Source organism: Tetrao urogallus, assembly GCF_951394365.1.
Source record: "Tetrao urogallus genome assembly, chromosome: 4".
Lineage (NCBI taxonomy): Eukaryota > Metazoa > Chordata > Aves > Galliformes > Phasianidae > Tetrao > Tetrao urogallus.
Window position 1 is genome coordinate 44,917,791 of NC_136817.1, and position 24,887 is coordinate 44,942,677.

General features: G+C 40.0%; 1 protein-coding gene across 1 annotated transcript in view; it reads right to left on the reverse strand.

Annotated features, from left to right (window-relative positions):
- Positions 1-4,170: 4,170 nt before the first annotated feature.
- CRACD (capping protein inhibiting regulator of actin dynamics) overlaps positions 4,171-24,887 on the reverse strand; it is a gene marked incomplete at both ends in the record, with an annotated part of 43,422 nt that continues 22,705 nt past the window's right edge. Inside the window, 7 exons of the mRNA XM_079534342.1 lie at positions 4,171-4,331; positions 5,997-6,162; positions 7,019-7,209; positions 8,764-11,872; positions 13,329-13,511; positions 14,769-14,834; positions 17,290-17,454. Of these exons, the coding sequence (XP_079390468.1) occupies positions 4,171-4,331; positions 5,997-6,162; positions 7,019-7,209; positions 8,764-11,872; positions 13,329-13,511; positions 14,769-14,834; positions 17,290-17,454 (4,041 nt within the window). The remainder of the gene's footprint in view (positions 4,332-5,996; positions 6,163-7,018; positions 7,210-8,763; positions 11,873-13,328; positions 13,512-14,768; positions 14,835-17,289; positions 17,455-24,887) is intronic.

Sequence of the window (24,887 nt, forward strand, 5' to 3'; positions counted from 1 at the left end):
GGATGTTAGACTGCTGCTGCTTAATTGTTTACATTTGTAAATTAAGAACTTGAAGGCACTGTCTACCTCTCTGCCTGTTTTGCTTTTGGCAAAAGCTGCTTTGTGCAGCTTTCTCAGCATTTTGCACCACTGCAAATGCAGGTAAGTGATGTTTGTTGGCTTGCTGTACTGACTGAAGGATGACTGCTCAGCACTAGCCACAGGTTTCACTGTCCCTCCCTCATTTCCCTGCCCAGACTGAAGAAAGAAAGAGTGTTTCAAGTTGTTTGGATCTGAGTGTTGTGCTTTTACCTGTGTAGCAGGAAAATGAAAGTCAGTAGTTTGGCTTCAAGTACTTGTATGGCTGGAAGAAACTCTGGTAAGGTGCCACACTGTGTGACTGGAATTAACATTCTTGTCTCCCTGAGGGAGGAATGTATTCCTTTCTGTGAATCCTAAGATGCTAAGGTAGCCAACATTCTTTGTTCAGTCTGACTTTTAATTGACTTCTGAGGAGGTAGCCTGCATTCTGTGTACATAATTAATATTAATAATCTACAGCAAGTTGGGGCCCTCCCTGGCTTCACTTCAGCTGAGTCTCTGTTTTTCTCTATGGAAGTCAGCACTAGTCACTTACTATATTCTAAAGTGTCTATTAGGTGTCAGTGACAATTCCCATATGAGTTCCTAGATGAGGTATGCTGTGTTCAAATCAAAGCCTGCCAAGCTATTTTTGAATTAATTTCAATTAATGCTAACTATAGTGTTTACGGAGTGCTATTCATAAGGGATTATATAGGTTTTTTTGCTATCATAAACATCTTAAAAAGAATTACTGTCAGTAATGCAAAGCAAGGATTTGCAGACAGAAGTACTCTTAATTCAGGAGTATCTTCCTGATTACAAGCCTTCTTAAAAAGCTATTGTAGAAGCTATCAGTCATCTCTCCCCTTCCTGAATCATCTACTTCAAATTCTAACGTTCTGAGTTAGTTAAAAAGCAAGTGAAGTTGCAGAGGCTACATTACATGTCTCATTCATCCATTTTACTGTTAGAAGACAGGCACAGGCAGGACACTTGTGGTAGCAGAAGTTCTGTTATAAAGCAAACCTGAAGTACACAGACAGCAAAAAGAGACACAGAATTGATACATCCCTGATAATTTTGACTGGGTTACAGTTTAATTAGAATTAAAATGACATTAGTATAATAAACAATTGCACTTTAAAACATTTGAAAAATTAAAAAAGTACACAACAAATACCCCACAATTATACATCTTATAGTTTTTTTATACATTACTATATGAACATAGAGGTTAATCATATATAACCTGGTCAGAAGAAATGCTATTAATGTGTATAAGTTACAAAAATTGAGACAATATACTACATAGTGGTTTGTTTGGTTTTTAAAACATTTTTGTGTTTTAAAGTCAGAAGTAATGGTTTGTGGTGGTTGGGTTTTATTTGTTGTTGCGTTGTTGTTGTTTTTAAACAGATTTCCAACACTTTATCAGAAACAGCTGCAACAAAGCTAAAGCAAAGTAACACTTCACTTCATTGGTATTTAGTGCAAATTTTTGTTAGTTTATCATGAAATGTCACTGTTGAACATGTATGTTTTAGAAATTGATTCCATCAGGTTCTGTACGTAATACAGATTCCAATATTACACTAGATACCTTTATGGTTGAAAAAACAATCTGGTTTGAAGCTTTAGCTTAAGACTTTCTTTAACAAAAGCTCTGTTCTATGTGCTTTAAGTGTATTGTATTGGAAAATTGCATCGTTACGTCATGCACAATAGCACCTCATTATGCTATGCTGTCTGGAATACTTCAATCCTGATTTACTTCACCTTCTCTGTATTAAACCTGTATCCCTATCCCAAGGAATAATCCTAAAGACAGATTTCAGGCAGTTTAGTTCTTGTAACTATAAATACATATTGCAGGCTTACAAAATTCACAAAATTTAAGAATTTAAGAAGTAGTAATTCATGCTGCTAGCAGAGCAGAAATAATTATGGGCCAGATTCTTTCCTCAGAAAATTCTTTGCAGAGATTTTACTATGTAGCAGTGTTTTTTTCCAAATATTTGAGAACAGCATTGCCTCATCTCTGTATAAAACATTCTAAATACTTACATTAATGGAAAAAATATTACTTCAGGTTTGGGTTTTAAATATGAAAATGAGCAAAAGTGATGGCTTAGGAGGCTCAAAAAAACAGTCTTGCTGTGTTCTCATCATCTCCATCTACCATGTCCCATGTGTTTGTGCTGTTGTAACCACAGTAGCAAACCTTTGCTACTTTCTGTTTGATGGGAAACAGGGTATTCAGTAACAATTTTACCATCGAGCCCTTTTTGATTCTTGGGATGGGAATTCATGGCAGATTTCATTCTGTTTTCTGCATAATTTAAAGTGCTGCTGCTCATGCTGCATACAGCAGTTTGGCTAAAGTATTTCCATGAAATGCACGTGGTATCATTCTATAACGATACAACTTCTTTCCATCAAAATTATCACTCTTTATCGTGCATTAGGCCTAAAGTGCCTCTGAGCCTTACCATTACTAAGAGATCATCAAATTTGTTAAATACGGCCTTGTAAAACCTTGTTGGGCATGTTACAGGTTTGTTAACTAGGGTGACTTTTAAAAACATAGACATAGCTATTTCCATGGGATATTAAGGATAATAAAATTTTTATTATATTATGGACTTTATCCTTTTTTTGCAAGAGGAAGGGAGTGAGCACCACTATTTTAGGTACAGAGAAGTAATAAAGTATCTGCCACAGCAGGTAAGTGAACTGTGGGCAGTTAAGTCAATGCTCACTTAAGGATGGTAAGTAAACCCTTTCAAAGGGTTTTGTATTGTCAAAGTGCAGGAATTTACCTGAAATACCCAAAGTTGCATGTGAAGTAAAACCAGGAGAAATGCAGAGCTGAAACTCTAGAGATGCTCACTGACCTAGCTTTCAGGTCTCAGTTAACTTTAACTTCAGTTATGTGGTCTTGCTCCTGTGGGAACTTCCTGAGACCAACTCTGTAAGTATAGGAGCACAGGAATGGTTTTACTTACTTTAGTCCCAGTCACACAATTTAAAGTTTTAATCTGCAGTTGCTGTCTCTCTGCATGTTAAATGTGGCCAAGCACACAGTGATGCACTTAAATGACTGCAGTAAATACTGACTCCCTGGTTTGTGGAATCACCTAAGTTGGAAACAATGTTCAAGACCATGAAGTCCAACCATCAGCCTGACCTACAAAGGCCCATCACCAAGCCATGTCACTTACTGCCACGTGCACACAATCCCATAGATGGCTCCAGCAGCAGGAACTCCACTGCTTCCCAGGACAGCCCATTCTGTGGAACATTCTTCCTAAAATCCAAGCTAAGCCTCCCCAGCGCACCTTGAGACTGCTTTGTCACGTTCTACCACTTGTCACCCGAGAAAGGAGTGACATTCATTGCTGCCACCTCCTTTCAGGTAGTTGCAGAGCAGAGGCTTCTTTCTAAAAACTTGCTGACTTCGGCTTAATTAGTAATTTTTTTTGCAAAGTTGGATGAATTGTTTTCTTCTTAGGACAAAGGGAATATTAACACAATAACCCTACAATAAAAAAAAATTACTTCAGCATTCGAACCACCTTTCCTATTGCAGGTGGACAGAAGTCTACCAAGGTTCTTCATTAGGTAAGACACTTCTAAATAGCAGGTAGAACTACTGACAGTTCATACAGTTTAACGCTTGAGAAAATTTAGAAGAGAAGGGAACGTGCATCTTGCATTGATTTTCAGCAATGGACTGCTGAAAAACTTTTCTGAGATTTCCACTTAACTGTAGAGATCTAAAACTCCAGAACCAAATTCAAGAGAATTTAAGGAGCTACTGAAGTTCTGCCCCTTGTTATGATACTTGCTAACATTTACATCCAGTATCTGAGCATTTTTGAACTTTTGAGAGAGACTGGCTCTGAAATTTGTGACCTCACTTAGCTATTTGTCAAAGCAATGGAATATATGACTTGAATAGGCTTTACAGTGAGCTAGAGCAAAATGGTAATCGATTCAGTTTCCAGTCCTCCAATACATGCATTTTCAGTTTTGTCATGTGTTTAAAAGCTGAATAAATAAAAAGAAAGCAGTTAATAGGCAGCAATAGAGATATAATTTTACAGTTTACTTTATGATCTGTGGACAGTCACTCCAGGCTTTTGCTTTCCTCTTGGCCAGTGCAAGCCAGGCTGGTTCTGTTGACACAGTGTTCGCATCAGGTGTGGAGAATCTCTTGGCCACCTCTTTTGCCAGTGGTGTTGGTGAAACAGAATCTGAAATTTCCACTGTGGGGAGGAGGAAACAAAACAAGTTTTGGTTGAAGCCCATACTTTGTTGGAGAATTTCAGAGGTTTGATTTCTGTAAAGGTGTTCTGATTTAACACAATACTTATTTACAACTCTGTTAGTTAAATCTTATTTGTTTGCAAAATAATCAGATAAAGAAGGAGCAGAATTTTCTTTTTCAGAAGCTTTGTTAAATGTTCTCAGTCCAAATTACTTTCAGATGCATTTTCACGTTTTGACTATTTTTAAAAGTTTTAAAATTGCATAGATAGCAAAAATTACTTCTTTAGAGCAATTGTAATGATGCATTATTAACTGTAAGTAGTAAATGAACAGTAGCAGGAGCTACTACTGTAGGCAGACACTTTGAAAATTGAGTAATTTGAAAGGTTGAAGTAATTTATGCTATTTTAAAGGCCGTACTCTCTTAGCAGTTCCTGGTGCAGAAGATTCAAGTGCAAGTCTGAAATAGATCACATTTTTTCAATATATATATTTTTAAGCCATTACAGGAGAATTCAGCAAACCTATTTTAAACATTTTCTAGCCTGATCTTCTGCTTATACTGCTCTACTAACTGTGGGAAACCCAAATCAGTGTGTCATCCATAGTGCAGAAATACTGGCTTGTATTATATTTGTGCTGCTCATAATGGCTGCCTGACTCCAACTGTAGACAGTGCTCCCATGGATATCCAGTCACTATTTCCTTTACGACCAACACAGTTCTATGCTTTCCCTTTAAGGAAATTCAAAATCTGTGATTCCTCCTGAATTTCCTTCTGAAGTTCAGCTGATACCTGTATGTACTTTCAAAGAAGCCCACATTATTTACAGTGTAGCTTATAAAATGGTTTAATCTTTACCTATCTGTATTCCTCTCCAAAATCTTTTGCCTAGAACTATAGCTACAACAGTTACTTCCCAAAGGTCATGGTATTTCATGTATCTGTTTTACTGTTCCTGCCTTTTGAATGTAAAATTATTTCAATTTATCTAAGTGACAAGTAAAGAAGTCAGTCAGTCCTGGTTCCAGCTGTCCAGACCCGGTACTTGGCTGGAAGAGAAAAATCCTAAATTCCAAAATGACAGGGTAGCCTCAATTTCGTTTAATTGGTATTTGTATTTTTGATTGAAATGAGTACTCAAGTTTCTGGGGGAATTTTTCTCCTCTTCAGCTGGGGATGTATGGGAACATGATGCATCTAATTGGCCACACAGGTGCATTTACTAGAGGTTCAGCACCATTTGCACTGGGAGCTAACCCTTAAACTAAAGGCAAAACAATATTGCAGTTGCAATTTACAGCAAATCAAGTTCCCTTAAGTTCACCAGTCTTGTTCCAGAAATATTTGTTGCATATGGTGTGGGGAGAGAGCCTAATGTCTTGGTGGTTTGTTTTGTTGTTGTTTTTTTTTAAAAAAAAAATACTATTTTTAAAGTTAATCTGGGGCAATCCTGAAAAATTTTAATAACTTGGAGAACCAAGTTAAAATGTAGTACTGGAAGCTGATGAGACTGCAGCAAGTTGTGCTGAATGCAAATGCATTTATAATTGTAGGGGTAATACGAGAGAGGAAGAAAATCATTCACTTTCTCAAAAACATGCAGTACCACTTCTAAAACTACATTTCTGCTTGAGTAAAGGTGAGTCTCCCACTGTACCTGTCACAGAAGTTGGAAGGGTGTTAGACTTCTTCAGCTGCTCCCTTCGTTCTAGTCTTGACACAGCCGTCTCAATTTTCTTCTCCCCTTCTTGAGGTGTAGATTTCTGCAGTGTGCTCGTTTTGCTGCTGCTGCTTTTATTATCTGATTGATTGCTTACAGCAGCCTAGAACAGAGGAAAAGTGGTAAGTGAGAAACAATCTGTCATAAGGCAACCACAAGTAAGAGGGGTTGCGCCTGATGCTTTCATTCATTGCTTGTCCTTTCCTCTGCTTTTCTTTCAGGCAAAGAATCCAAACAATCTGATACTTCTAAAAGTAGTAGTTATTAAAGCTTGTATAAGAAAGCAGAAGAATTAGTTTTTTCAACTTGTCTCTTCAGTCAAAATATGGAACAGTATGAACCACTCTACCTGTTACACAGAGGACAGAAGAACAGGGTGACTTCACACCCCTGCTTCACACCTCCACACCAGTTATATGTGTTTCTAACTAGATCTGTCTGAGAAATGTAGGTCTCATCACAGACATTAAAATATACAGTTACCCACACAGCTTCCCTTTTTACCATCCATAGTATCTAGATACAGCATCACAGCTCGTATAGCCTGTTTTAAGCATTTGAAAGTTTTGTATGACAGTTCATTTCTTTCATTCATCCATATTGTGTCCAAGTATTATGACAGAAGTGAATTCAAACATTAATGTTCACCTATAAGTGAATATAGCAGTACTCAAGCTTTGAAAGAAACATGTTACGTACCATTTTTCTGCTGCACCAGCTGACCCGTGGGCAGGCTTATGATTACCACTAACTTCCCCATATATTAAGGCATCAGAGCTTATACTGCGACTGTCACAGTGTTGCACATTACTTTCTACTGGAGCAAAAGGCTGCTTTTTACCCACTGTCATCTTAGTTTTTATGAAGTCTTAGCAAACCAACTGCACATGCAAATATTCACATAACAACAACTGGCTAATAGTTTTAATGGAACCATCGGTGTTTCTAAAGATATTTACATTTTCTTTAGCCAGCTTCTCTGCTTGCTTTGCTTCTCTGGCTTGTCTCCTCTCTTCCCTAGTAGCTTGCTGCTCACGAAATCCCTTCTGTTTTTGCAGCGCTAATGTGATCCACAGTGGTTGTGAAGTTTCAACTTTTTCCATCAATTTAGAGCCATCCAAAGAGTGTCTGCTCTGCAGGACTGGTTTTTCTGAAAGAAAACATGAAGATAGTTGGTTGAATAAGGGATGTCCATTGTCTCAAGTAACCAATACAACTTCCCACCTTGTGAAACTGCAGCTAAGCTCATGGACTTCTGTGCCATTCACAGACCTTCAGGGACTATCAGATTCTGAATGAGTTTTTAATGCCTCAAGAATACGACCTAATTCAACACTCCAGTACTTCAGCCAAGTTGAAAGTTCTGTACTCTGATAAATGCACTCTTAACATTTTTTTAAATTGCTATTTGAACAATAGTTGATTTCTCATTCAGTGTGGTGACTCAAGAGCAATGAAAGGTGGATGTAACCTTTCCTTCTGCAGCACAAGAGCTTTCTGGATTTTCCAAAGCTATCTTATATCTCCACCGAACTGGTTCAGAGACAACAAAACCTGAATTACTTCCTTCTTGCTCTTGTTGCCTGTGGCTATTCCCAGAAACAAATCAGGCTTTATTTAAGCAATTACTTGAAAAGCTTCATTGAAACTAGTAGCCAAAGCACCTGTAAGTGTAAAACCGCATAACTAACTTTAAATATCTACACTCATGTTTGCAAAAAAGTATTTGAGGCTAAAAACATCTCTGACAGCAAGCATCTTGTACAAAATTGAGTCTTGTAGTCAGTACAGAGCTGTGTAAGGCACTGATGGTTACTGTGAGCAGCACTGTAGGTGCAAATGTTCTCCTGCAGAGCACAGAAACCCTCAAAGGGCACAAAGGCCCTGCTCTCCTAGAGCACAGCTGTGCCTCCAACTAGTTTCCAAAATCCTCATTTAGAAATGAAAGGAAAAAGTCTATCTCTGTTCACAGAAACTGTAAGTAGTTCGCTGAGATGCAATTTTAGAAGTCTTGATGTTTACAGAAGTCAAGAATGGGGAAAAAAAGGGATTTCCCAAATAACTGCTGAATTCTTGGCCTCACTCCTCTGAGTGTCCTCACGCTGACAAGGTACTTCTTCCAATCATACTGAGCACTCTTTCAGGACCCAGGGACTTTCAACCTTCCTCTGAAGAGCCATTAGGGCCACGAAGCACTTGTACTACTGAAGAGTGCTGCTGAAATGCAGACTCATGCCCTGCTGTAGATTGATAGAGAATATGCCCAGGTCGGGTACTACAAGGGCAGCTAGATCTTATTTCCTTTTTTAAGATCATTTTAAACTAAATACTATTTGTCCCAGAATAAATACAATATGCAAATTATAGAACTGACTCCCTCCACTTTGATGGCACCGTTACACATAGAACACAAGTCCATATTTGCCTAACTAGGTAACATCTCTATCAAGGAAAACTCACTTCTGTCACCTTGAAATTCACTTTCTGAAGCAGGACATACTGGCTGCACTGAGTTTGTGTGTATCTGAATTAACCTGTGGGGTTAGGAAGTCTCATTCATTCAGACAACTCTATGCAAAGCAGTGGCACTCCACACATAATATGTCAGGTAAAAATTATAGCTTAAGACCAGATTTCTTCCTCTGGACTTCAGTATCTCATTTTGGAATTGCAGACAATCGCTAAATGACTTTTAAGTACATACCTTTCTTCAATGGCTCAGGCTTTTTGTCATTTTTTTCTCTCCAGGGAATACTCAGAGATGGGAAAAACGACTTCTTTTCTCTGATTTCTTCCTCTTCATTTTTGCTCTCGTTCGGTGCCACCGGAGGCACTGCTCTGTCATCTTTTCTCCAACCCCCATCTGATTCAGCCTTAACAAACCTCTGCCCCAGTGTATCAGCCAGGTGTGATCGGTTCATTTTCGAGAGAGGAGATGATGGAGGCGTTTGGCTGGCAGGCTTTGGAGCTAAGGCAGGTTTCTGTGGGAAGAGCGACTTGCATGCTGGTTTCTCATGAGGAGGTAAAGCGCTCTGGCTGGTGGCTGGCAGTGGTGCGCCCACTTGTTGTGAAGTCTCCAACACAGTAACTGAAGAATCTTTTGAGCCTTTTAAATTCCCATGGACGTTTGCTTTCCCTATACCAGGGGATGTACTCTCCTGTGTAGCAAAAACAGCAGATTCCTGTTCACCATCAGCTGTGAGTAGTGGGTCAGGCACACCATCAAAACTGTCTCCTGCACTGTACCTTTTCTTTTTCCTCTGCTCTGCCTGTTGATCGTAATGGAAACGTAAAGAATAGTTTGTCCTCCGTAACTTTATCCCAAAGGGAGAAACGTTTTCTTCTCCATTTGGTGCTGGTTTATCTGTTTTTTTGGTGCTGTTGTTCTGCTGATTTTCCAGAGCACCTGGAAGTTCAGATTGGGGTAACTCCTTACCTGGAGAACGAGGAAAACTTGGAACAAGAAAAGATGGAAGATCTTTTGCAAATTTACAACCTTCTGTGTTGTCTGTAATTTCACTGTGTGTTTCTATTTTCTCTTTAGCCATTTCAGATAAGTTATCCTTTAAAGCGGATACTACATCCTCATTTGCATCAGTGGATGACCCAGTGTTTCTTCCCACAGCCACTTTTTCATTGCATTTTGCTGCACTTACATTCTCAGTGCCTGAATTGGTTTTGGAAGCTTCTGAAAATTTCTGCCACGCTGGTGTTATTGAGAACTTTGCATTTGCAGATAGGGTTTTCCTCAAGTTACCATGGGGAGAACCTCGTCCCCGGGGCGTCCAGTCATCACTGTGTCTGCAGGCACTTACTCTGTCTTTCTCATTGTATTTGCCATTTTCTTTATTCTTTAAGATTCTAGAACGGATAGAGGCCCACTCAGCTAACGTGGCTTGGTCCAATGCCTCTTGTGTGTATTTAATTTTACTGCTGCTGGGTTTGGGACCTGGAGATTTTTTCTGGGCCTTCTCTGGTGAAGGAATATCCACATTTTTTTTCTCTTCTGTTAAGCCAAGCAATGATTTACAAGCCGTGTCCTTTATCTGGTTCAGGTTAACTGCTGTGCCACACAGCTGTGCTCCAGTAACCAGAATAGCTGTATGGGGTACACACACAGATGATGGGAGCGTATGAGAGCCCTTGCTGGAGGTGTGCATCATGCTATCTTTGACGGATGGAGAAGATAGTCCTGATCCTCTGGCAGGCATGACTGGACTCAGATTTACTTTCTGAAATATGATCTGTTTATCTCCAGAAGACACTTGAAATGTGAAGGGTCTGGATGCAGTTTGTCTTTCATCTACCTCCTGCCACCTGAGTTCTTCCCCTATTCGCTTTTGTTCCTGAGCATCAACTTCTCTCTTCAGTTTCTGGGCCAGGATTTCTTCTACTGTTTTACTCCCTTTTTCTGGCTGCTTGATTTTTTGCGGTCTTGGTCTTTCCTGGAGCTTGTCATCTCCTTGATTCCTATCAGCCCCCACAGAACACAGCTCATTCTTGTCATTTTGCTGCTCCAAGGATTTTTCCTGATGCTTTTGAGGAAGATTTTGCCCTTCTGTGTCTATTTTCTGCTCTTCCAGCTTGTTCCACTCTTGTTCCTTTTGCTGTTTCAGTTCATCTTGTTGCACAAAGTCTGTACTTTCCAAGTGCATTTGTTTGGTGAGTTTATGTTTTCTCGGCTCTTCCCGCCTCTGTTTCTTCTCCAGTAGCTGCTGGGGTTGCTCTTCCTCTGTCTTTTCTCTCTCCTTCAAATGCTGTCTTTCTTCCTCCTCTTCCTTCTGTTGGCTGGGTACCTCAAACTCTTTCTCTTGCTTCAGTTTTATTTCAGCTTCTGGAAGCTCTTTCTCTTCTAGTTCTCGTCTCTCTTTTTCTTCCTTATTTTGTTCCATTAGTTCTTTTTGTTCCTCCATCTGGTTTCTTTCCTCTTCCTCCTGACACCATTTCTCAGTCTCATGTTGCGTCAGTTCTTCCAGCTCTAGCTTCTCCTGTTCCTCCAGCTCATTTCTCTGTTGCTCCTCCAGCTCCTTGTGCCTCTGCTCTTCCAATTCCTGGTGTTTCTGCTCCTCTAGCTCTTGCTTCTTCTGCTCCTCCAGTTCCCAACGCCTCTGTTCCTCCAGCTTCTGTCTCTGTTGTTCCTGTTCCTGGCATTTCTGCTCCTCCAGCTCTTGTCTTTGCTCCTCCTGTTCCCAGTTCTTCTCCAGCTCTTGTCTGTGTTCCTGACACTTCTGTTCCTCCAGCTCCTGTCTCTGTTGTTTTTCCCATTCCTGGTCCTTATATTCTTCCAGTTCCTGTCTCTGTTGCTTGTTCCATTCCTCGCACTTCTGCTGCTCCAGCTCTTCTCTCTGTTGCTCCTCCAACTCCTTCTGTCTCTGCTCTTCCAGTTCCTGGCACGTCTGGTCCTCCAGCTCTTGCCTCTTCTCTGCCTCCAGCAGTCTTCTCTCCTCTTCCTGGCAGGTTTGCAGTTCAGTTTTTGAAGATATGTCTCCTTCGAGGAGATACTGACTACTCTCTTTTTCATTGTCCTTTCTCTCTTGCTCTTTTTGCATCTGCTCCTCCAGCTCTTGGCACCTTTGTTCTTCCAGTTCTCTCTGTTCTTCCATTTCTACAATCTGCCTTATCTTTTCAGCTTCAAGGATCCCCCAGTGATCTTCAATTCTTTTCTCTGCCAGCTGAAGCTGCTTTGGCTCATCTCTGTTCTGGATTAGTTTGTCTGCAGTGATGTGTCCATTATAACCTGGATATCTGTCTACAAACAGCTCAGTCTCTAGATCCTCTGGCTCAAATTCTGTTATCGTTAAGCTTTGTGATCCCTGAAATAGGGAGGCAAGTATGGAATTACTTAACATTGCCTACTGGCTTATTATTCTTTACAGTGAAAAAAACTGTAGCTTGCAAATGCAAAATAATGTCTTTTCTTTAAAGATAATGACTCAGATCTGGAGCCAACACATTTCAATTTACAGTTAATTTCTTCACAAATACCACGCCTCTCACCTGTACAGGTGACAGCCTTTTTAAGAAAGAAAATATCTCAACAGTGATAACTACAGTGTTAAATTAACGGTCGCTATTAGAAGTACAAGTTAATCCAGGCTGAGATCTGCCATTTCAGGAGGCTGAGAAATATGAAGTTTCACACTGTTCTATTACTTAGAACTCTGTTCATAAAGCTCAAAATAATTAGCACCTGCCTCAGGGCATTTGTTTTGCCAGCTCTTTTGTGACAAATCTAATGTTAACATAAAGAAGAACTGCAATGCTAGTCAGGAAAGAACAGTGCTCAGGGGCACAGGATTTGGTTGCTTTTCTCAAAGCCTTGCCACAGTGAACTGAGTCTCTGTTTCTAACTGCTGCCCAGCAATGCTATACTGTTCCAAGGCACACGTTAACTAGTGCCTGGTTCTGCGTGTTTGCCTTGCAGCACTGCCAAGTGCAAGTGCCTGCAGTAAACAGAAGGCAGATCTTTTTCACAGCTTGCTTTTTATCTCTATAACGAAGATGAGCTGCACCTTAACAGCGCTGCCCAGCACTTTCCGTGAGGAAAATAGCTGTTAGTGCCCTGCCCAGCTTTCATCTGTACAGTTGTTATTTGGCTCCAGTTAAACAGAAAGAAACTAAATTCTTAGATTGAATATCTTCATTGCAATAGTGGATAAGAAGGTTCAGTGCCTTCTCCTATATGTTGTATGAGTTGAATAGTCCCATTTATAAATGCTGATGTCAGGATAAAAACCAAAGTAACCATGCAGTAAGCATATTAGAGCTAGGATTTGTTATCTCGCTCTCAAAGCTGTAGGAAGAGCTGCATTACTCATGTCTTTCTCTTTTCTGTAAGACAGTGATGTCAGCACTGTCAGGACCTGCACCATTCTTCCAGAAGCTTCAGACCATCGTGTCCTAATTTTTATTATTACTTTTTTAACTAGATTAGCTAGAATCAGAAAGTTCTCTTGAGTCTAGAATACTAGTGGATGTACCTCAGATTTAAATAGCATTTGTTTCAGCTAGCAATGTGAAAACTTTGTTGCATCTTATCTCCAGGTAGGGTTTCATCTTTAGGTCTTGACTTCAAAACAAAATAATCATCTATTTTGTTTTAGCCTGAAGACACAAGATTTGTCCAAGCTTTCACTAGTTGCCTCCAATTAATATCAATTACATCTTAAGGCAGTCCTCCGCTACTCCTGGTGCACTCAGTTATGGCTATTTAGTACACAGCTTCAAAAGCAACCTCCTCCTCTTGTTATTTCACTGAAGGTTCAATACCTTTGTTAATCTCTTGTGTTTTCTGGACATTCTCTGCTTTTTTGGCTTCACGGACAGTTTGTGTTTAGCTGCACTGTTGTCTAGACGAGCAACAGCCTGGGGAACTGCATCCAGATTGATTGTTTCAATTGTGCCAGAACAGGAAAATTGTCTTTTTGGCCGGGATGACTTGACTGGAGTTACCTGTTTGTATCACAAATACAAGAACTCTCTATTAAGTTGCTCACTCAATTTAAAAACATGATAACAAACACACACACATACAACAAAACTTGGCAGTTTTGATTTCAAAGGAACTACTAGCTTATAACCAACAATTTGTTATCTCAAGCCCTATTTTCCCATTACAGAAGTTGTGAACTTTGTACAGCTGCAACATTTTTCTGTTTCCGGAACCTCACACATTTTCATACCTTTCACTTAAATATTACTCAGAATATCCTAGCTGACTTTTTTCACAGAAAATGTCAGCTCTGCTCATAAGCTGTTGGGATCAACAAGGGCAAAGGCAGAGTTTTCAGCAGCGTCCCTTAGGACATTTTAAAGTTTGCTTATTGTAAAACATGTGCATCTTTAAATAATTTAGATGGGACGCTTCAGGAAGAGTAAATCAGAATGACTTATTAAAGCATTAAAATAGAGCAGCTACAGAGAGATGCTGTCTGTGTGGTAGATGACTAAGCTGTGGGGTCTCAGAGCCTCCAGACAAGCCTCTCTCCACAGCCATGTGGAGATGTCCAAGCAACAACAAAAAATGAAGTATGAGAATACTGGCTTTGGTGCTTTTCCTTATGCACTTCAAATGTTTTGGTTCAGAAACTGCAAATACAAGCAAAGTGATTTAGTGAGACAAGGGGCGTGAGTACAGTGGAACTGGATGCCTACACATGTAAGAGTGAGCCTGGAACCACAGCTTCTCCTATAAAGCACTGAGCTATCATCCCAAACCTGTGTTTGGCACAACTCCAGTGGAAACAGAAGACAGAAAAAAAGGGAGAAAACGTTTTCTGTAAGGAAACAAAGTCACACGTGTTGTTTTCAAGACAGTCCTGCAATTTTCTGAGGTTAAGCATATGCTAATTAGGGAACCAATTACTTAAAGCTGATGGAGCATTTTACATACACTTACTGAATTACATGTAGACATAACAAAGTAGTAGAAGTACTTAGGAAAATCATGGCTCTGTGACTAATACATCAAAAGCAGAAATGCTGTAGGGCCAGCAGAGAGATTTCTGCTGTTTCCTGCAGTCAACTCTCACTACAGAAACAGATTTCACAGTCTTAGTGATTGCTGATTTACTATCCTCAAAACCATGCAATATTCACAAGATCTTGGATGATGATCATGAATCAAAGAAATGTATATTAAAACAAAAAAAAACCAACTGTTAGTCTTCTAATAGCTAAAAATGGAAACTAACTCAAAAGTTTCGTTACCTTTTCTTCCATTTGTCCTGTTCCAGGCAAATCCATTGGTCTCAACAGATCTGGAGTGTCTGCTGGCTAAAAAAGAAGATTAGCACAGCTGGATATTAAAACTACAGAATCTAATAAATATGGTTCAAAGATCTTGTGAAATCATGCAGTTACAGTAGATTCAGTTTTCTCAAGTCTTATTTCCTGTCTGCAGGACTGCTGCATAAACAATTCTTGTTTCTAAATACTATCATTTTCTCACTGCTCCTTCAGTGACTACTGTCAACAAGAAGAAATTGCTGCTACTGGACACTACAGAAGGTGAAACACACTTTCTTAATGAGATAACTAGATTCAAATGAAAGAGCACAACTTTTCAGGATTTCAGGCAGCTCTGAATAACTTTATTTTCTCCTGATCTAGGCCCAGTGAAAACTAAAAACCTGGTCTGTGTCCAGTCAGGCATCAATTCTGCTGCACAGAGCTGCAGCTCAAGATTTTCAATAACTCCCGTTCTTCACAGAGTGACCTGAGCCTACCAGAGCTCCATAGCTACTGTCCTGCTTGAAGCCAGCTCACACAGGGGGATTCTAAAGCACAGGGGCAGAAGCACCATTAATTGCATCCAGAAACATTTTTTAATTATTATATCACAGTATTACTTCACCGCTTAATGAATGTTTGGATCCCATTACACCAAGTGCATATAAAATTTCCTTCTGAACAGATGAATAGTACAAAGCATAAAAATATAGCTTAAATATAATATAGCTTAAATATAGTCTTAAATATAAGACTATATAGCTTATATATATAGCTTAAATATAAGTCTTGCCATTGATCCAATTTAGGAAAATCAGAAGCCACAAGCCAGCATGGGAAGCTTGAAGCGCGACAGTGCTGCATGGTCCCAGCCACCAGCTCCCCCAGACCCACACAGATAAGCACATGGAGCTGCTACAAGACCAGCAGAGGAGACCAGAACTGAAACCAAGCAAGGTGCCATGCAGCAAAAGTCTCTGATAAAGCAGGCAGCAAGCAGCGCTCAGCAGGATAAAGCAAAGTGCTGAGCACTCTGGCAACTCAGCATTGCCTTATTAGTATCTACCTATGTACTTGGAACCGCGATCTCCTGGGAATACTGATGTTCACTCCTTCTGTGTTATGAGAAAGAACTATGCAAGGCAGCATTAATTCTGTTTTCAGACCATAGTACTTCAAAGAGAGGCCTGAACCTCTCTCTATTACACAAGGGAACTCCTGTGATTTTTTTGTGATTCTTTCTTCTTTCCAGTTGGAGGTCACCAGGTGGTGACGTTCTGGTCTCCCGAAGCACAAAGACCATCTGCAGAGGTGATGTTGGAGTGTTCTCCCAATTCCAGGCTACGTAGCCAAAACCTGCCACAGCCCCACTGTGATTTGAGGCACAAAGGATGCTCTAAACTGATTCCCACAAGAGATTATTTGTGAAGCAGAAGAAATACACCTTACTTCTAACTGCATTTCTGGACTGCTGAGGGACAGGTGTGAGCATGCAGTTCCTACCCAAGTGCCTAGCTCCCTGACAGCTCCAACTACCGCCATGAAGCAAGCAGCAACAGAGAGTTATGCTGCCTCTTGAGGCGGACGAAGACTGGGCCACCTCAGCCATAAATCTCTCTTCCATACATTTATCTTAACACAGGCATGACCTGCAGAGGACATTCATTACCTTTCACATAGCCAGTGCTGCCTTTAGCACCCACGAGCAGAGGCTCATGCCCTGGTTCCCCTCCAGGATTTTATGGGCTGCATGTACATGGTGAAGTTGCTGTGTGCTTTCCCCTGGCACAATGTCAGCCTTCTTCAGGCAGGGAAGACTGCCCATTTGTCTGCCACAGACATGCCTTCAGCCATTACAGCAACTTCCAGAACCAGCATCACAGCACAGAATTTCCAGAGAGATTTCATCCCTTGCTGTGTTTCTTCAGCATGAGAAAAAGCCCCTTCTAGATACCTGCAGTTCCTGGTATCAAAGTCTCTGTATAGAACCTGAGTCATTTGAATTGCACTGTGCATTTGGGTTTACAAACCATTCTCCAAATGTTTCACCACCTTGTATGTCTTCAGTTCCTGTCCAAGAGGAATACGGGTGTTTACCCCAAGATCACAGATCTTGAGGATTTAGTCTCCATACCTCTCTCATTTTGCAATGATTTTTGCCACAGATGCTGCGCACAGCTTTCTGTGCTGGAAAAACCATATTTCAAGACATATTCAGTTGCAGTTAAAAATCCGGTCTGCTGGCTACCCTGTGAGTAACACATGCTTTGCTGGAGGTTCAGAGCAGACAATCAGATGGGCAAAACTATGGGACCTAACTCAGGAAGCCAAGAGCACACACTTCTCACCAGTCCAAGATGCATGAGCTGTGCAATCCCACCCACATGCAGCAGCCGCTGAGCCTGGCTCAGCCTCGCTGGAGACATCTGTTATGCCCTGGTGAACTTTACTGGTTTATTATCACCATAAAGCCATGAAAACATCAATTTAAAGTGCTTACTTTATTACCACTCTCTGAGAGCACCGTGTCCTGCTGAGAGTCAACCTCCATGAGGCTACCAAGAAACACATCCTCTTCTACACTAGCATTTGCCTCCCCCATTGTCCTCCCAGAAATTGTCATTTGTGGAGGCTGCCCAAATTTTATATTCTTGGCCAACTGTTGCTGAAAAACAAAAAGAGGGAGAAAAAAAAAAAAAAAAAAAGGTATTTAGATTATGAGCAAAACAATCCAAATCTCCCAAATGTTCCCCTTCTCCACATGGAAGCGGCACAGAAATACTCAGGACAAGTTTTGGCTCCAGACAAAAATAACATCCTGAGGCACATGTTGCTGCAGTTTGGTGGCCCTTCCCTCTCTATTCCCCCCACAAAGTGACCAAGAACAGGAAATCGCCGCCTAAGTTCTGGTTTGAGGTGGTTAGCTTCAGTTTTAATCAGTGCTGAAAATTTATTGTGAATTTTGTGAATGTTGCAACTTTCCGTCTATTTTCATAACCTATGTCCTAGATTAAGACTGCTTATAAAGCTAATTAATTACCAAGACTTACCATCACAAAGAAATGATAAGATCACGAACCAAATTCAAACTGTTCAGTATCTGGTTCCTACATGGACCCCAATACGAGTTTCACTGAGAAATACAGAAGCTCAGAGTAGGTATCACATAGAACAAGAGTGTATCTTTTTCCTATACCACAAAATCATGAACATGGCTCAGGTGAACAACTGGCAAGGGAAGGAATCCTTTAATAGCACAGGGTAGACTTCTGAAAGGATTCAAGTCAGATCAGCCTTCCTTTCATTGTTGCTCAGTGGACAACATTCTTGCCTAAGTTTACCTATACCAACTGCAAAACATTATCTAACAGTTTGATACAGAAATCTGGTAAAAATTCAAGCAGTTTGTGCCCATGTGAATTTTAGCAGAAAATAATGCAATTCATCTAGTACAGCATGTTGAAATAGTGGGCAGTTTTGAATGGCAGAGGTTTATTTCCACTCAGATTACTGTTCGTGTATCCTCTGTCTAACAGCAAGGGTTCCACAAAATCCTCCCAGATTTCTGTGTTACAAATATAGCTCTCTAACTTGAAATGTTACAATGTCCACTATGCAAGAGGGAGTCAGAGAGATCAAACACTGTGAAGGCTGTAGCTGTGCTCTGCTCCTACAGCTCCTCTGATACCAGTAGAACGCTGCTTCAGAACAGCTTCTTAATTCAATGTCTTTTCTAAATTGAATTTCCTCCCTGGTTCATCCTAAAGTCATATTCTTGAGAAACAGCTCTTCTCCCAAGCAAGTTGGAACTGACAGGATTACTCTAGTAACTACCCATAAAACTAAAGACTTGGGCATCTATTACACAATGTACTTGTGAGTACATGAACACCTACATGTGGTGCAAACTGTTTTGGTGGAAGGGAGATCTATTACTCTCTCTGTCTTCTGATCAAGTTCTTGATCTAATGTGAGTGCAGCATACAGTGGGAGCTGTGTGTCAATGAAGCTATTGTGCTGAGTGGGATTAACTTTAAAAAGTACAGGTGTTTTTAATAGCCATTGAGGATACAATGGAAAATCATGTACATGTATTTATAAAGGTTTGAAATTATGCTTTCCAGATATTGCCAGGAAATAGGATAACTTCAGTATTTCTGGACTATACACAGCTTTTTAAATTACTTTGAATTGTAAAGGTTTTTATGCTCAAACACGCATAAGTTAGTTTAAAGATATAAAAAAAATCCAATAGCACTCACATTACTTATAGGACAGAAGGCTATTTTTGTTATTATTTGCTAAAAAAAAAAAAAAAAACACACAACAATAAAAAAACCACACTTAAATAAACTTCATTAACAGTTTTCTATGGCCTATTGCTTTCAGTGCACACTCATCTACAAAACCAATGCTGAATACTCTACATCTGAATCTCAAATAGCTTATTGTTACCACTAAGCAAATTTATTCTGATTGCTTTCACAAAGCAATATAAAATCTGTTCCTTACTCTTTTCTGAAAATGTGCGCGCATTCCAACCAAACTGCAACTATTTTCTTATAAATTCATACAAATACATTCTGTACCTGGGGATCATAAGAACCCCAAGACTGCACCATTCCTGAATGAAAAGATAAAATCCACAGGTTTGACTTGGAGGAACACATTCAGGTAGCGCAACCCAGAGATGGAGAGAGACATTTATTTAAGCTTCAAGTGCACTGAAAAGAGACCATATTCCCTGAAAAGAAGCATCTGCTTTGAATTTCTTAAATGTTTGTCTTCGACAAATATTCCAGGACACATCTATAAACCCTGTGCTGACAGCACGTGGGCGACAGTTGCCTAAGAAGGATTATTTGCAATTCCAGTCATTAGAAATTGCAGGCGTGACATTTTGCTGTTCCACGATTGTGCAGTCACGCACAGGATGCTTAAATACCCTGCAGAAATATCCACACATGAATACTGATCTCAGTTAAATGCACCTGGTTTCTTTTGGTTTGTGCAAAAAGGCTTTTAATTTAGCAGTCAGAAATTACCATCCTGCACCAAAGTCTCATTTGTCAGCTAGAAACAGCTGAACATCTCCTGCCTGTACCTTCTGCTTTCAGTCTTACCAACTCCAGTGCAGCTTCTTCATCCCTCAGTTTGCAGACAGGTATTTTGCACAGACATTATAAAACATCTGCAGCGACAAACTGCTACCACACTTGACCATGAAACAATAGCCAGTGGGCCCACACACCGGAGCTTCTGAATTGGACCACTAAGCTGGAATACAGGCTCCAGCTGCAACTTACCTCATGGCCACATTTTCTGTGGTGCATAAGCGTGTCTGTTCACAACCAAAACAGGTGGCTGTGAGCAAGGTGCCATTCAGCATGGGGCAAAGCTGTGCATGGGAAGTCACAGCTGCCTCCACCTCCCCTCTAGAGGAACAGGAATCACACTGGGCTGCTCCCTACCTAGGCGATCTGCACCCTCACCTCTTCTGGGTCACCAATAGCTGGCTTCAACTAGGAGGAGTTGTGGCCTTGGCTCTGTAACTTCACTCTGCCTTTGCATGTTGCAAGGTGCAGGAGGTCCACCTCCAAGATGACTATATACAGTACAGTGCTTACCAAAACACAACCTTGGGGTCACGATCCCACTGCTTTATTTAAGATATTCCGTACTGCGGTTGTTAATCATGCATTTAGTTAATAAAGCCAAAGAAATATTGAGAACTTAGAAAAAGGTTTATACTTTTGCACTCGTTCCATTTTGAAAACCTTCCACAGCAATGACCATGACGCAGACTCAGTTTTACTTCATGCAAAATAATTTGCTAGAACATGATGCTACTGAACCAACAGCTTTATACCAGCTTAACATTAATAGCTTCAAAAATAAAACTCCAAAGTGAAATTGCTCCGCATTATTTGGCACCTGCAGTGAATTAGAAACCTTCAACTTTAAAAACATTATTTGTGTTCATATAGGAAATGCCATAAAACAAACCTTCCATATTATCCCGCAGTGAGCCCAGATGAACATCTCCTGCACAGGCTGCACATCTCTTTCACTCAAATTTGGCTATTCTTCCACGTACATGCCTGCCTGACTGCATGCTGGATTTAGCCCTCTGAAACCACAACATTCTTAAGGCTCTGTGTCTGGAGTGAATCCAACCTGGATCCACAGAGCTACTTTCTCTGTTCAGTTTTAAATCATTAAAATAGAGAGCATTATTTGGCTGATCCTCTTTGAGCAATTCTCAGAAGAAATGCTGGTAATATTTTGCCTTCAACTCAAATACCTATTTTTCATGCCTGTTTGCCCACATATATAAATAAATTATGCTTTCTAGTTTTATGTTGCTGTAAAATTACTAATCCATCAATAATACATGCCCTAAGAACAGACTTAACACTGAAATCCTGCTTGGCCCCACAGTTTCTCACAGTGATCAAAAAATCAAACGAATCAAGAATGTATAAGAACAGGGTGAGCCCACACTATGAATACCATCATAAACGCTCCTAGGATTCGTGGCGTCTGAGCACTTTTGGAGTCAACAGCAATTTGGAACCTTTTATGAATGTTTAATTGCTTTTAGAGCTTTTATAAATAGAAAGGAGGAAGAGAAAATAAGGGGATGTGTCCCAGAAGCGCTAGAACGATTTGGAAAAAGCAGTAAGCCCAGTTTATAAAGTAGAAATTGTCAAATGTAAAGAAAAAAAAAATTAGGATTCACTGGCACTAGAAATATTGGCACTAAATAAGTGATTTAAGAAAAATATAAAGCTGGGCAATCATTTAGTGAAAACTCACTCCCAGTTCTATAAAAAGAAGAGCATCAAGTTAAAAGATAATAGCTCTGAGGTTTAACGAACAGCCTTTACAGCCTTGCTGAGGTCTGGACAATAGCAAATACAAAGAGCAATGGGGAACAGGTTGGACGAACCTGTTCGTCCAACACGGGCAGTGCAGAGCAGGGGAAGCCCTGGCTTGATCATTAGCTATAGTATGTTAATGACTAAAAGAAATGGATACCAAAACTGACTAGTTGACAACAACAACAAAAATACTACCAAGGGATTCATCAGTACAAAGCCAGTAACATTTGAATTTACAATTTGGTTCCTTAGAATTTGATCAAGAAGCCCAGATCTCCAAAATATGTTTTTATCATAATAAATCACTGTAATAAATGATGTTTTAAACCGTACATCCACATAAACTGAAAACATTTACCCAGAAGTTCCTAGATGCAGTAAGCTCTAAGACATACTCAACCTATAATATTTCTTGTGGCTTACTGCCATTGCCTGAGGGATGTCAGAAATATATTCAGGGAAGGCAAGAGGCAGTGAACAAGCTGTCCCTCCTGCTTGCAGGGCTAGAGCAGTGCCACACCATGGTATTCGCACAGCAAAGAGGAGACAGTGGTCAAGGTGCACCAAGATACTAATACTGAAAACAGGCTTTCATTTTACTTACTAAAGTTTCTGTGGGTCTAAAAGTAACCATATTTTGCTCTTTTGTTAACCTTTGCTGACAAATATCATCAGCAAGATCTACAATCACAGCTGCAAAATAGGAGGAGATTGATCTAACATACTTTAAAGAAAGGACAAAAAAACTTACCTTTGAAAGGCAAGTCTATAAAGATATGCTTCCAGAGTCTCTTTCTGGCTTGTTCTGATACACTGCTGGATTTAGGCCTTAAACACTCCTTAGTTCTCATTGAGAGTCTTGCATAAGTAAAGCACCAGACCCTGATTAATTAATTGAGTTCAGCATTAAGAGTACTAAGAGTCTCTTGGTGGAAGCAGATTCAGGATAGATTTTCACACTTCATCTTAAAAACCAGGTAATTATAAATCTTGGCAGATCCAAAGGACAAAGTAATGACTGCTTTTACAATAGTAAGTGGCTTGAACTAGCACAAAAATAACAGCTTCGGGATACAACAAAGCCTACCTGAGGTTAACAAGAAGTCATGCTTTTCTCAGCTCAAATTCTAGCACACACTAAAACCTTAGAACATGACCAAATCCATTTACGGAAAGCCTGATAAGATAAATGCTGCTAAGCTGAAAATCAATAAAAATAAATGAGAGCTGTGCCAGAAAAAAATAGTTTACCTTGAACATACAACCAAAAGAAAGAAACATACAACCAATAAGAAACTGAACCAGCTGCATCAGTCCTGCATCATTACACAGCTCTTTTTGTGAGTTCATCAACACTTCAAAGGCAGATGAAATGCCAGGGGAGAATGGGAAACACTTCGGCGGTCAGTGGAATGAGATCCAGCATCATCAGTATTAAATTGCTTGTGTCTCTATCCTGATTTCAAAACCCTTTCCATAATCAGTTGGGCTTGTCAGCATGTTGTCTTTTTCAACAAAGATTTAAGTTTTGCATGAATTTTACTGTATCATCACCCACAATTTCCTGAGGATTGTTAAAATCTCCAGAGGTTTTTGCCTCCACTTGGAGCACAGTAAGTTCAGAGTGAGCACAGAGCTCTGAATTCTAGCATTACTCCTATGCTGAGAAGCACCTTGCCATGCAAGCAGAAACTAGAAGAGGTTTAGAAGAGATGACTGACTCCTTGCTCTACCTTGATCTTACTCTTGTCAAGTGTTGTAATGGGCTGCTCAGAAAATTGGTGGAGTTCCCATTCCAGAAGGTATTTACGAGATATGTGGACTTGGCAATAGGGAATACAGCTTAGTAATGGGACTTAGAAGGTCAGTTTGATGGCTGAATTTGATGATCATGAAAGTATTTTCCAACCTAGATGACTATACAACTCAAAACAGTACAGACATTCCCAGTGGGACTGAGCTTGCAGAAAGGGATTTCACCACAAACAAGAAGTTCTGATATTGGAGAAAGCATATCAATGTTTTCTGTGACTGAAAAATCACACAGCAAAGAAAATTAACCTTTTTGAATACAACAGAAAAAAGGAAGGGCTGCAAAGTGATAACTGCATAAAACCTTCAGAAAGGAATGGTGGTCTGAATAATGGTTCAGAACTTGGATCCAATTCTAAGGTCCACCTAAAAATGTGCAATGAGATTTTTGGCATGATCCTGTCCTAAAACATGGGGAACAGCTGTGGAAATCATGGCTACGGTAATAGGGACAGTCATGTCCTGGACAGCAGGCTTTGCAGAGGTAAGAGGTAGCCCCAAGTTCATTATAAGGAGCCTTCATTTTGGGTTATGAAAAAAATCCAGACGTTTGTATGGATGCATAACATCTGCATAAAGATGCAAATAGTTTAAAATGTCATTTACAATTTTTTATTTGTTTTCTATCTGTTTGAATGGGTTGCTCTGGATGTCACCATCACCAGTAGAACAGGAAAAGCTGAATCAGGGATGTGTTACAGGCTGGGCTGCAGCTCTATGTTAAAATGCTAAGAAGGAACCAGGTGCCTTTTGACTTTAAATAAAATAAGCACACCTTTGTAATGAGGCAGCCAAAACAATACTCTCCCTAAAATACATGTCAGTAACCACCAAAAACAAAAGCTTATGCAAAATCCATATGAACAAAACTGTGTATCAGTAGATATTCTTGCTGTACCTTTCAAGAACGACTATTTTTATTTTGCTTCTTGAGTTACTGTTTGCTTAATGAAGATGGTTGTTAGTAAATACAGTAACTCTTAATTTTGAGCACTTCTCTAAGTTTAATCATAGAGTCACAGAATGGTTTGAGCTGGAAGGGGCCTTAAAGATGTCAAAACCTAGTTCCAGCACCCCTGCTTTGGAAAGGGTTGCCATCTACTAGATCAGGTTCTGCCTTCCTACCAGGCCTTGAATACTTCCAGGGATGGGCATTCACAATATTGAAAGCAATAATTTTCATGGGAAACTGTAGGGTGTTTGGATACAGAAGGAGAAAAACTTCAAAGAGAAAAGGTATTAAGAGAGAAGCTGACGTTCTGAAGCCAAGACAAGGTCCAGCAGGCAAGGAGGGCACAGCTCCCTGCTGAAACCAGTCGACTTTGCATACAAAGGACACTATAGCATTCTATAAGTGAGGTCCAACTACCCCACGTCTTTGCCCAGAGCAAGTAATCATTTT